This window comes from Vitis riparia, chromosome 13, assembly GCF_004353265.1.
Source record: "Vitis riparia cultivar Riparia Gloire de Montpellier isolate 1030 chromosome 13, EGFV_Vit.rip_1.0, whole genome shotgun sequence".
NCBI lineage: Eukaryota > Viridiplantae > Streptophyta > Magnoliopsida > Vitales > Vitaceae > Vitis > Vitis riparia.
In genome coordinates this window covers 6,519,146-6,533,267 of record NC_048443.1, presented here as the reverse complement: position 1 = coordinate 6,533,267, position 14,122 = coordinate 6,519,146, and the positions used below count along the sequence as shown (strand labels likewise).

The 14,122-nt window shown below is 36.8% G+C and overlaps 1 protein-coding gene across 1 annotated transcript; it reads right to left on the bottom strand.

Annotated features, from left to right (window-relative positions):
- Window positions 1-409: 409 nt before the first annotated feature.
- On the bottom strand, window positions 410-12,956 carry LOC117928632 (3'-5' exonuclease eri1-like). The gene is made up of 5 exons (XM_034848573.1): window positions 12,908-12,956; window positions 12,712-12,796; window positions 4,012-4,607; window positions 1,632-1,807; window positions 410-1,486 (listed from the first exon to the last, which is right to left on the bottom strand). Exons 2-5 carry the CDS (start codon window positions 12,731-12,733, stop codon window positions 1,033-1,035), a joined length of 1,248 nt encoding a protein of 415 aa, XP_034704464.1. The 5' UTR covers window positions 12,734-12,796; window positions 12,908-12,956; the 3' UTR covers window positions 410-1,032.
- Between the last annotated feature and the right edge of the window lie 1,166 nt (window positions 12,957-14,122).

Below are 14,122 nucleotides of genomic sequence, written 5' to 3'. Positions count from 1 at the left end.
GGTTGGCCAACTTCTCCCAGGTTTTTCCTCTTTCTTCAAGACAAATCATATTTTCAACTTCATCATCTTCGCGTCATAAGTAACAGCAAGATATGAATTGGATATGACTATACTTTGAAAACCAGTCATAACTCAGTTAATATGGGCTAAACAATCCGAATTTTAGTACCCAAAGCCAGAAACCTAACCAGGGGAGGCTTACAGAACAGGCCTGAAATACCTGAATACCAAGGAAAAAACTGAACGAGTCAAAAATAAAAATAACAGCAAGATATGACTTGCAAATCTCTCAAGTTTCACTTGGTATTATGCTGATATCATTATATTGAATGATGCCAATCCATAGCTTTCAGTCCTTAAACTGGGACCACACATGCTAGTCAAAAATGGAAAAAATCCCTGTAATTTGTGATAACTTCACCTTTAAACAGGATGATAACTCAGTTAACATGGGCCTGGCTTGAAAGCCCAATCCCAATTTTAGAAACCAAAGCCAGAAGCCTAACCAGAAGAGGCTTACAAAATAGGCCTGAAATACCTATATACAAAGGCAGAAACTGAAACAGCAATTGGTATAAGAAGTCAAAACAAATAACACACACACACACACAAAGGAAATGTAAGACTAGCATCCCAGGTTCAATGCAAGCAACTCTACTAGTCGAAATGCATAGGGAAAACAAAGGGTCTCACTATCAACATATTATTTAAGATAATTAAGCATGTCTGAGAGCAGCATGTAAGTTACTACCCATTCCTCACATTCCCAATTTGTTTCCTCTCCTGTCAATCAAGTCAGTTTCAGAGTTGGCTGGACCTCCCCTTCTCTCTAAAATGACTAGTAGATGCATTTTGGCAGACACACTACTATTTATATGTACCAGAAATACCACCAAGCAGCTTTCTCAGGTATATTTGCTTCCACTAGGTGAAAACCCACATTTTTTTTCTTTTTTCTTCTTTTCTTATAGAAGGTAAAAAAGCTTAGTTTGCGATCTTAAGGACAGAGAAATCTTCTCTCCCATACATATGTCAAGGAGAAGCCCATTCAAAGTAATGGCAGCGGGCACCTCTAGCTGCAGTCCAGTTCCCACACCCAAAGAAGAAGCTCCCTTGCTTTGGCCCAGGCTTCCTCACCATCCCTTTGCTGCTTTTCACCCCACAGTAGCAATATGGGTGATACTGGAATAGGGGAATGGTTGGTTCCCTTAGTTTCTGAGGGTGATATTCAGGAAATGACGAGAGCTCCGGGGATTGTTTCCAGGACTCTGGGTGGTCAGTAGCTTGCCACATCAGTGAGTTTGTAATGGAGAATTTGAAGCCTCTGTGCATGAGAAAAGCAAGGAGGCGGGCAGTGTTTTTGGCATCATCCAGACCACAGTGGGCACGACCCTGCCAGGCCAGGCCAGCCATCTCAACTGCCTCTTTTAGATTGCACCACACACCACCAAACACCTCACGGAAAGGAACTTTCAAATTGATCCATCTGGCCAAAGAAGTCCAACAAAGACAATTTTAATTTGCTATGTTATCTAATTTTATGTATTATTCTGTATACATCTAAAAATACCTGCAACCAGATGATGCAGATAGTTCGATTTAAAAAGTTTCCTTTATTTTGAATAACTTACCGGTTAAAATAAGGAGGCTTTCGAATCTTCTTGAATCGGCACTCAGATTCCAACATTACCCGACAATCCCAGTTAGACCATGTCACAACAGCAAAGTTGGTGTTCTTTATCCCCTTCTTCTCAAGCCACTTATCATGCCGAAGTAGAGCTTCACTTAGGGTTACACCTCTGTCCACCTGGAATATAATAATACAGTAAGAATAAAGTTGAAAATTGACCGAGAAATGTTATAAGTGGAAAATGAAAATGATATATAGCTAGCCATTCCAATTTTGCTTTACTTCACCAACAGTTGTATCTACTCTATTTAGAGTTTTCACTCTCTACTAACATCATGATATTTTCATCACTATTTCAAGCCAGGTTCTCTTTGCTGTCCCCCTTTTTCCTTTCAGAATCTTCAAGTTCTGCTGTATTCCTAAATCTTGTATTGTAATATTCTGAAACAACTGAATTCTACTAGTTTAATCTAATATTATATCATTCTGATATGGCTTAACTCTGCTTTTTTCCCCCTAGGTTCCCTTCCTTTTAAGTTGTAGCACTACAATCAGAAAATCTAGGGTTAGGTTCTGATTGTATTTTCACCCTTCTTTTACTTGCTTTGCTGATTAAGGCTTCATTGAGTTGGGTTGAGTTTCGTTGGTAGGTCAGGTTGACTCGCTGAACCATTGTTGAGCAATAGATGGGTCAAATCCAGATTAAAGAAGACAGCTGTTTTAGTATGAAAACTGAATCCAGATCAGATTGAATCAACTGCAAGCCCCAAATTCTCAACTCTTCACTATCTTTATAAATATTACATCTGTTAACCAAGGATCATCCCCTCTTCATCAACGTATCTACGGTTAATATCTTCTCCCAAATTGCTTCCCAAGTAAAAAAAAAGAGTTTTAAGAGGAGCACATGATCCCCATATCTCTTTAGCTAGAAATAATAAATTGTTCTCAGCCCTTAGAGAATTATAATTTAAAAGGGGTTGCACCCCTTTCAAATAATAATCTATACATTAGCAAAAAGAAGAAAAAAAAAAAAAAACAACTATCAAGTTAACAATAGGACATCCAGATTATACACTAGCCTCTAGACCCTTGACCTAAAAATTTCCCCTGCTTGCTCTTTCTCCAGACAAAATAAAGCAAAAATAGACACTTCCCACATGATCTACCCCCTGGCATACTAAGCAAAACATTCCTACCTTCCATAGTCCTAGAAAAGCATTAGGCAAAACACAAACAATCCAAACCTAAGATAGTCCATGTGGTAACCATGGCATAAGCCAACCAACTATAACTAGGATCCTGTTTAGCCACCAAATCCCCCTCATAAGATCTTGTTGCTCCATAAATGTCCTCAATCATGTCAACGCGTTCATTAATGAATCCCACCCTTTCATAACCATCAAAATCCCTCTCAATGCCTATGGAGTACCATACATGAAGAGGCCATGGAAGCATTTGATACATGAGAGAGAGAGAGAGAGAGACAGATGCTTCAAACACATGACATACATGTTGGGCCAGGGTTTTGGCAAGCATAAGCACAGCACGCATGCACATACATTGGGGTTTCCAAAGCAGAGAGGAAACATATAAATACATGGCGGGCTAGGGTTTTGGCTAGCCCAACTAAGGTTTGGGTTTCCAAACCTTCATACCAGAGATGAAACACATAATGTACATGACGAGATAAGGATATGGCTAGTAAGCACAATTACTATTTACCCACCAATAATGCAAAACATAGTAGCTTCAAACACGCCATCATATCCGTTTTCATTGTCACTGTGGCAACGACCTCCTACATGTTTGGTGTTTCCTGAGAGTTTTACCTGAGAGGTGAATTTAGTAGCTAGTTGCACAGTAGTTCTATGGAGGAGCAGGAGGAAAGCATCCAGAGTGGTCATGCTGTGTTTAAATTGGAGCCTATGGTACGAACAAAATCATAGTATTTTTACAGTGCAGAATTGTCAGAACTGGGGTTGAAGAGTTGTTTCCTCAAGTCTCTTTATTTGGTTGAATGATTGTTTGAGGATTGGGACCACTTCTTCAGATTTTTTATTCACTTGCAGGTGTCCTTTGTCTTTGCTTCGGGGTTGCACAGTATTTTCTCTTGGTTGGTTTTCCTTTGTATACATCCCGTTATCACAGCCCCTTTCGTTCTTTTAGCACTTCTAATACTACGCATACTCTGTATGCCCATCAAAAATAAAGTAACATATAATGCAATGCAGTACTAATATTTGTATGCTGAGAAGCAGTATGCAAGTGAGCCTCGTGACCTTCACACATTATTCTGTTTCGTTTCATTAAAATAATTATTCTGATAACAATTTTAGATTGCAAAATGAAAATTACTAACAGAATAGATCCTGACAAACCTGAATTTGCTGGATACCAGTCAGATCCTTGCAGAAATCACTCAAGATCTGATTGCATGTCGGCCGCACATATGTTTGAAAACACGCTTCGAGTTGGCCAGTCACGCTACTCACTATGACAGATGGGAACTCAATTATCTCTTGAGGGTGAGGGTTCTTTCCCTTATCACATGTAGCCTCAAAGTCAATGACCACAAAATACTGGAAATCTTGAAGCATGAACTCATAGGGGTAACCTTGAGAGAAAGCATGGAATGGGGCATACAGAAATTGATTGTCCACAGGAAAAGGATAATATTGGCTCTCAAAAGCATTCAATTGGCACTGCTGCACCTTTTGAGAGTCAGGATAGAAGGTTGGCCATGAACCAAAATCATTCTGATAAATAGGCTTGTTGTGAAACTCATTTGAAGGTTTGAGAGACTCACTGCTTAAAGAACGTTCTCGTTCTACAATATCCCCACCTGCATGAACACTGGTTTCATCTTTTAGCTCAGAGAAACCTTCGATTGGATTCCCTTTACATGGTAGTTTGTAAGGGAATCTCTTGCTCTGGAGGCACTTTACAGATGCCTCACAGTTCCTTTGCATGGTTTCTGCAATCAAAAGCACAAAGTCTTCAATAAACCACCATATTATGATAGAATATATGTATCAAACCAAGATTAACCATAAAACACAAGTCAAGTTATCAAACCAAGGACTCCAATAGTAGTATTTCCTGCTGGCACCCCCAGATAGGGATATGAGAATATAATAGCCTTATTGGGTTTGAACCCTGAGGGGTAGCTCAGTTGGTCCAGCCTTGGGTTTGCTCCCCAATGGTCACCAGTTCGAGTCCCCTCAAGGCCACTAGAGGCTTACCCAGTTGTTAACTTCAAGGCCCCGTGGAATTAGTCGAGGTGCGCGTAAGCTGGCTCGGGCATCCACGGTTATCAAAAAAAAAAAAAAAATAGCCTTATTGGGTTTGAATTCGGAGAAGCCAAAAGATCTTTTTTAACCTCAACAAGAGTTTTATATGCCTATTTAGCTAATCTTACGGTCTGGAAAAGACCTTAATATGGCAGCCAGAAAATTGTTGCTTCTTGTAGAAACTCTATTTTGACTTATGCAAAAAGTTCTTTCATGTTTAATAAAATTATTACACTACTAATACAATCCTTTTAAAATTATGACTTTGACTTCAGCTTTAAATTCCAGATAAAGCCAGAAAAAAGAAACCATCCCTAACAAGACCAATATATATCCAAAAAACCTCAAGTAACAATAAAGAGAAAACTCATACCAACTAAAAGAACAAGGAGGGAAAAGAAACAATGGCAAGAGGGCATGTTGATAAATAAGAGGTTGGCATGTGAAATATGGTGCCTAAAAGTGACCAGTATGCTAGATAAACATGGTAGAAATAATGGAACTCAATTCAAGTGTATTGAGATCCATAGAGTGGAGTTTGACATTAAACATATCCTAGATTACAGAAAAGACTATCAGAATCCATCAATTATATTCAACCTGACAAAACATTACCCCCACTATCAGGGTATGACCACAAAAATCTTATTCCACTATTCCCTCCATTCAGGGCTAAATATTTTGTTCCATCAATGAAAAAGGCTCTTTTCAATACCCAAGTTTTTTGGCCCTTTCCCCTTTTCAAATGGTGTTTTGAAGAGCTACATTGAACCAGAGTTTTTTTTGATAAGTAAGCAAGGATTTCATTAAAAAGGCTAAACGCCACAAAGCATACAGGAAGTATACAAACCGGCTACAGCCCAAAAAAGAAAAGGACCAGAAAGAACTACCTCCCCTCAAGTGGAAGCTATCCACTCCAAGAAACCTATAAGGGAGAAAGACTCCTCATCTAAATACACTTTGGCCCAGTTCCACAGGTTACAAACAAAAGAATTCTTTAATCTCTGAATATTCAACTCACCCCCCCTAAAAGCTAATCTATTCCTCTCCTTCCAAACCGTCCAAAAAATACACAACGGAATGGCTTTCCAAATCTTTTTCCTTTTCTTTCCTACAAATGAGCCCCTCCAGGAGATAAGAGTCTCCTTTACAGTTTCTGGTAGGACCCACTTGATATCTATCAACCCAAAAATAATATCCCAAAGGACTCTAGTCACTATACAGTGTAAAAGAATATGATTTACATTCTCTTCTTCACAGCCACACAAAAAACAACAATTTGGTAGTTGCACCCCTCTAATCTGAAGTCTATCCAGAGTGAGCACCTTCTCCCAAGTGGCCTCCCAAGCAAAAAAGCAGACTTTAGTTGGCACCCTATCCACCCATATTTTCTTTGCAGGGAACACTGTGACATTAGGTTTATCCAACAGCCTATAAGCATCTTTAACCCTGAAAAAACCATTCCTTCCTTGCCTCCAATTTACAGAGTCATCCCCCAATGCAGGCCTATGACCCCTCAAAGTATTGAGCAAATCACCAACCATGTCCAACTCCCAGTCATTGAAGTCCCTCTCAAAAACAAGATTCCACTCTCCATGGCCCGAATCTTGATCCCACATTTCCTCAATCGTGGCATCTCTATGCGCAGCTAGAACAAAAAGATGGTTGAAACATTGGGACAACGGAGTATCAGTACACCATCTGTCTTTCCAAAATTTAATTTTGGAACCCTTCCCAACTATAAAAGTCAAATTCTCCCAACACCAATCTGATTCTTTCATAATCTCCTTCCAAACCCCTACTCCCGCCGCCCCATTGACCTTCTTAGGCCTCCAACCATGATCCTCTTGCCCATATTTCGTAGAGATTACTTGTTTCCAAAGGTTATCCTTTTCACAAGCAAACCTCCAAATCCACTTGCCCAGCAAGGCTCTATTCAAAGTGGCTATTCTCCTTAACCCTAGCCCTCCATTGAGTTTTCCTGAACAGACAACATCCCATTTGACTAGATGAACTTTTCCTCCCAAGTGTCCACCCCCCCAAAGGAAATCTCTTTGGGTTTTCTCCACTCTTTTAGCAACGGCCTTGGGCATGCGGAAGATAGACATTTGGTAGATTGGCATACTAGCCAAAGTACATTGAACCAGAGTTTTAAAAGGCTTTTGAGGCTTAAGAAGTTTACTTCAACATGAGGCTCAAAGAAAATGATTCAAGGCATGATCTTGAGGCCTAACAACAACCACAAAGCTAACAGTAAAAGTTTAAGGCTCTTATTAGACACACTCCTTACACCTTGAGACTAGCCTTACGTTAGTACTCTCCACCTTAACAACCAAATATAACCTCTGTTGAGACCTTGAAGATGGAATTTCTTTTCCTTCTTTCCACTTTATTTATGCTCTAGAAATTCCTAAACTTTTTAAATGATTTCTCTCAGGTTTAGATTGATAAGACACACATAATCAAAGAAAGCATATCAGAAATAAGTTTCATATTTTAAATTCTTTGTGAACTAAGCGAATTTTAAATGCTTAGTTTCTCTAATAATTTAAAGGGGTCTTTTTTTATTTCTTTCTTATACTACATCTTTGTTTTAGTTTATAAATTTAATATAGAATAGTACCCACACCTTACAGGTTGGGTTCAGTTCACTAACAGGTATGATCCTTCGCCTCTACTTTTTTATGCTTAGTTTTGATTTCACATAAGTAAAAAAAAAAAAAAAAAAAAGAATATATACTTTAAAAAAATTGCATAATGACTACAGAAGTTCAATGTAGATTCCTCCTAGGACAAGAAATAGAGCAGATCTGACCCTATGAGTTGTACTTTCCTAAGCTTAGATCTTTATATTGGAATTCAAATACAATAAAAATCAGGTATATACAATTGATAAGGTAAGGAAGGGCTCTATCTCTCTAATTGATTTTGTAGATTGGGTGGGTTCTTAGTGAGGGAGGGAGTGGTTGTTTTTGGCGGTCTTCTCCCTTTAGGGTTGTGTCTATTGGTATCCTTTGTATATGTCATGTATACCTTGATGTATAGCTTCCTTGTTTGATATTTTTTAAAATTTACTTTTTTACTTATCAAAAAAAAAAATGATATGGTAAGTTTGTGAGTATTATATTATATTTTCCATAACCATGTTGCATTCGCTGAAGAAGTGGCCTGGAAAAGAATATACATATCCCAATAAGTTATCTCTCTATGGAAAGAACCAAAAGCACAAAAAGGCTGAGAAGGTCAAACATTAACTCGGGAAGGCATAGCTCTCTTCCTCCATAGGTTCCTCTTCTTTCTTTTAGTAGACCTCCAAATCAAACAAAGAGGAGCTATACTCCAACCTATTTATCCCCTGTCTCATAAACCATCCATGCCACCCTTTTAGTACAACTCTAGAACTGTCTGCACCATAGCCAAAAGCACTGCCACCAGAAGGAAAAGAAAAGACTGCTCCAAAGCCAATTTGTAATGAATTAGAAGATAATTTACTTCTTCACATATAAGCACCGCTATGGAGATATTTTTTTTTTATCAATAAGCAGAAAATTGTATTGCAAAGAGGCACTAAAATAGCAACCCACAGAATTACAATATAGAGAAACCCACCCCCTTACAAAAGGCCCAAACAACAAGGAAAAAACAAAAAACCTTCTCCCTTATCGCAAACACACCCAATCTATAAAATCTATTAAGGTCGAAGGACCATCTTTTATCCACAATTTGGTTTCCGACCAAAGTAAATATACAAAAGAAGCTTTCAACCTTTGAATGGACAGCACGCAATCCTCAAAAGCAATTGTATTCCTAGCCTTCCAAATGACCCAAAACAAGCATAACGGTCCCACTTACCACGCCACCTTCCTTTTCTTACCCACAAAAGAGCCCCTCCAACCTAAAAGGGTTTCCTTTACCGAAAAACGAAAAACCCAAGATACTCCAAAAAAAAAAAGGAGATATTTCAACTCATAAACAAGCATAGGGGGAAAAAAACAATACCGCTATGGAGATATGGAGAAATTTCAACTCATAAACAATACCTAGAAACTTGTACGACAAAAAAATCCAAGAAAGAAGGGAGGAAAAAACACCTTGGTTCAAAACAAACCGCAATATATCTCCCTCCAAGAAAATCCAACCTCTTCCATTCCTTCCAAAGAATCATTAAATGGGAATAGATGGTACATCTTGCAAGGCTTAATGAGAGTTCATAAGAAACTGAAAGGATTCAGGAATTGGATGATGTTATGAATTTCATGGAGGAGCTTTATAGAAAAATTTGTATTAGCACTGACAGAGGTGTCAACAGACGGTTGTGGTCAATGCTAGAAATGAGGGGTATAATAAAGAAAAGTTGGATGATTAAGAAATGATATGGCTTTTAACAAGCGCAGCTAAAAAAAGGGGCGTTCAAGGCCCTGTGGGAGATCGTATTTGCCTTATTTGGGGTTCAATGGGTGTTTCCAGAGACGGTCAAAGAGACGTTATTCTATTGGAGGGGCCATTTTGTGGGTAAAAAAAGGAAAAAGATATGGAATTCCATTCCGTTGTGTATTTTTTAGACGGTTTGGAAGGAAAGAAATAGGTTAGCTTTTAGAGGGGGATCTTTGGCTATTCAGACTCTCAAGAATTCTTTTGTATGTAGTTTGTGGAGTTGGGCTAAGGTGTATAGGGAAGAGGAGTCCTCTTCGCTTTTAGGTTTCTTGGAGTGGTTAGCGACTCCCTAAGGGCTGGTGAGGTGCTCCTGTTTTTGCGCTTTTGGCCTTGTGGCTGCTTTGTATACTACCTGTATGCGGTGCGGCCTTCTGGCCTTTTTTAATATATTTTGCCCTCATTTATCAAAAAAAAAATATGGATGAATAGGAAGTGGGGATGCAAATCAGCGCATGCTGAGTCAAGATTTACTTAAACTCAACAGGAATTAATCTCAACTAATTGAGGGAAAGTATTGCTAAAAGGTTTACTTACCAAGACCACATGACAACTGATATTTTTACCAATTAAGTTGATTTAATCACATGACCACAAAAAGGAAAAAAAAAATATATTAAGACTAGAACAAATATCTGCTCTAGGATAAGTTGAACAACATGCCAAGATAAAGCTGATCCACACTCAATTTAGGATTTAAATACTTAGGCCAAATTCAGACCAACCCAAACTACAGGCGTCCCTCATCCACCTATGAATATCACACCAACTTGGCTCAGGCCATTCAAACTCCACAGTAAAGCATGGAGAAATAATTGCACTATGAAAAATTAACAGGTAGCACCAATAGGTGATCAAATGTGATGTCGATTGAGATGTCCAATCATGGGCAGCAAGCAAAATATGACTCAAGTTGAAGGTGGTATGAAAATAAAAGAAATGCCAAAAAAAAGGTGGACTAACAAAAATAAGCCAGAAATTAATTATCTACATTAGATGTAAAATACTGCTTGGATCGAGCAAAATGACAAAATGGCAGAACAGAAAAACAAGAGTTTTTTTTTTCCCCTTTTTTATATAGAGCAGTAGAACAGCGAAACAAGATTACATATACTACCTAAAATACTTGGATAAGGCAAGGTTATATTGTACATGAGCTTAAAGAATAATAAGGTTTTGCAACGCACTACAATTTTTGTTTGTTATTTACAAAGATATGAACCTCTTGACAAAACTAAATATTTAAACCTAGAACATTTTGATCTGATCCTAAAAGCCAAAGACCATTTTGGCGAATGAAGAAAAGTATCTTTGGATATGTTCCAGTTCAATAGACTCACATAACCATGTCAGTCTTGATGGCAACTTACACCACATCTTGATGTCATCCCCGCTTATTGAACTTTGTTAATCTTTTACAAGTTTATACAACATGTCTTATCACTGGTATAAGTATCTCTAGTCCTTTTCCATATAAAAAAAAAAAAAAAAGATCGAAATCAATCCCTTTTTCCCTTTGTTTTTCTCTTTTTTCTTTTTTCTTTTTCTCTTCTTTTTTTTTTTTTCTCTTCGGTAAGGTATTCATTAGAAAACATCAAATGGGGCCACCCAAGATCATAGGGAATATGCAAGAGATACCTCAGAAAAAAGGAAACAGAAGTAAAAGGCCATATCAAACAGCTGTCAGACCCTTGTACAACCCATTCTACATTTAAAGTCTAACAAAGAACCTCCCTTCAATGGCATGATCCTCATCCATGCCTACAAGGACATCACAATAACATCCTCTATATTCCTTTCTGAGTAATGAACCCCATCAAAATTACCTTATTATGGCTCATTCTTCCAAGAGCACCAGGTCAAACAGCAAAGGAGGTAATTCTCACACCTCCCTTGTATTCTTCTTGATAAACTTATGAGCCAGAAAGATGCACATCCCTCACAAACTTGGGAGAATCATACTAACCCAGAAAGTGGGAAGAACATCAACTACAACTCTTGAGCCACTGAGTGGATCAAGAGATTACTTGCTGCCTAACTCTTCCTGCACATGCTGGACCAGTTAAACGAGTCTATTTTCATACATCAGCTTGTTGATAGTAAGAATCTTCCTCCAAATCACCTCCTGGGCAAAGAATGCTATTTTGGAAGGACATGCCGATATCAAGTCTTTGATGCAGGGAATATGGAACTGACCTTTGAATCATTGCCTTGAACGTATCAACCACGGAATTACCCTCATTAGTAATATGTCACCTCTCTTGATATCCATCGCCTCCCAAAAGAACCTCAATGAAGCAAATCTGAAGCATATATGCATCAACCATATCCAAATTTCCAAATTGGACTTCAAACATTCAAGTATAATTAGGGCTAGAGACGAGCCAAGCAGTAGGCTGCTCAAGCTTGGCTTAAAAAAATTAACAAACCACAAAAGAATGAACTTTGTTGGCTAATCTCAAGAACAGAACTATCTTTAGTAAGCCTCAAATCAACCCAATCTCAAAGCAACACCAAGCAACTCAATTTGTTTTGATTTCTCAGAGAGCAGTAGACTGCTCAAGCCTGGCTCAAAAAAGATAACAAACCTTAAGAATAGTATTAGTAGTGGTTCAATTATCCAACAAACAATCTCAATGATGCCTTCAAATCTAGGCAATCACAAACTGAATGCAGATAGTTCAACTTGCCTTACAGCCCTAATCAGTATTGCACAGAAATAAAATCATGACAATCTTCTTTGACACCAACACAACTTATATCCAAAACATCAAACTAAAAAATCCAACCAAAACTACACTTGGGCACAAAAGATGTATTTACACCAACAGACCCAAACTCTACATTCCAACTCTAGCATTAACATTTCATATCCATTTCAAAATCAAACCATTCCCTTTATATAAAATATCTTTACACCCCACTCCACATAAACATCACTCCACTCATGCCCCCATTACTAGAATATCCACCAACTGGTACATTGAAGCCTAAGGAGAGCAAATTACAAAACAATAAATCAAAATAACAGAACCCATACAAAAAACAATTCAAATTACATAACAATAACTCACAATATACAAAACCGATATGAAAATTTTTTATTCCTTTCACATTCCACTGCACTCTAGGGCACACAGGAAACCCTAATTAACTCCGAGAACACCATACGAACCCAGCAAAGGCAAAAATTAAAAGCAAAAAACCACACATTATGATCAAATCCCTTCAAATCCATGGCACAAATATCAAATCATTTCATTCTCAAACAACAATTCATTAAAAATTCAAATCTCAAATAAGGAATCGAACCGAAGATCAAAAGATCAAAGCTTCAAATTAATAAAAGTAACCTACCTTTATGCTCTAGGGCAATCATGATGGTGAATGTAGTTGTGATCCACAAGCGAGTACATGAGATCCCCCAATGAATTTTCCCAACCTGTAAACGATCGCATCAACCAAACAGAAAACCAAAAAATTAAACCCACAAGAAAAAAAAATGAAACTTATTTATAGAGAGAGAAAGTGTAGAGCGAGAAAGTGAACAAACCTGGCTTGAGAAGAAGTGCCGGGGAAAAACAAAATTCCCAAATTTACATAAAACCTATCATATAATAAAAATAATAATAATATCTATTAAATAATAATTATTATAATAATATTAATTAAATGGAAAGTGTTTTTGCGAAGATTTTAACGTCACCGGGCGGGTTTCTAACAGCGAAGGTGATTGGATGGAAGATTACACGTGTCAGTAGGCAATGAATATGGGCCACAGAGTTGTTGTCACCTAAGATATTTTGGAGAAGGGTGAGGGTTGAATGATTCTCCGCCGTCGGTTGTGTGGACTCCATGGGTCTGATTTCTTTGATTTGTGAAACCAATAATCCACCCATCATGGCGTGACAATGATCTAGGAATCCTAGATTTTTAATGTGGGACCCAATTTCCGGGTTTTATTTCTAGGATATGCGTATTTTAAATTATTTTCTGTTGTTTTTTATTTACTAATATATGACCGAAATTCTTTTTCATTAGGGAAAAGTTTTGATTAGGAAAAGATAAAGACACATTTGGCCACGTTTCCAAAATAATTTTCAAAGAAAAATTATTAACAATAATTTCCAAAATTAGTTACTAAAAAATAGTTGTCATGTATGCTAAAATAAAAACTTATTTTCTATATTTTTAAATATCTTATATATATAATTTTTTATTTTTTATTTTTTATATTTATATAATTATTTTAATATTTATCCATATTTTTGTTTTTTAATTATTTTTTTCTAATTTATCTTTTGTTTTAAATTTTTATTACCCTCTTATTTAAGAAAAATGAGATTTGATTTACTAATACGAAAATATATGAAAAAAATAACCTTAAATTTTTTAAATTATTATTATCTTTATCTATTTAAAAATAATTTAAATACATATACTTTTTAATGAGTCATCTAATTATTTCAAAAAATGTACTTTTACTTACCATATCATCCAAATCAATTAACAACTACAGTTCTTCATCTAAATGTTTTCCTTTCTTTTAATGTTTTATTATGATTATTATTAGTATTATTATTTTATTTTATTTTATTATTTGATATTTTTCTTTTTCTATAAACAAACACCTCGTAGGATTCTTATTTTGGTTTCCTAAAAATGTATAAAATGTTGTGCAAAAAAATCCTATTTAAATAGAATTAATATTTTTTTTATTTCCTAAAATTTTAATAGGAAATATTGTCAGAAACCAATTTGGAAAATC

What these genes read in the sequence shown, in the direction of transcription:
- LOC117928632 (XM_034848573.1), bottom strand. Translation starts at nt 12,733, where the DNA reads ATGATTGCCCTAGAGCATAAAG. An exon ending in GATTGCCCTAGAGCATAAAG is followed by an intron (nt 4,608 to 12,711) that starts GTAGGTTACTTT and finishes TTTTGATTGCAG; the next exon opens with AAACCATGCAAAGGAACTGT. An exon ending in AAGCCTCCTTATTTTAACCG is followed by an intron (nt 1,487 to 1,631) that starts GTAAGTTATTCA and finishes TTCTTTGGCCAG; the next exon opens with ATGGATCAATTTGAAAGTTC.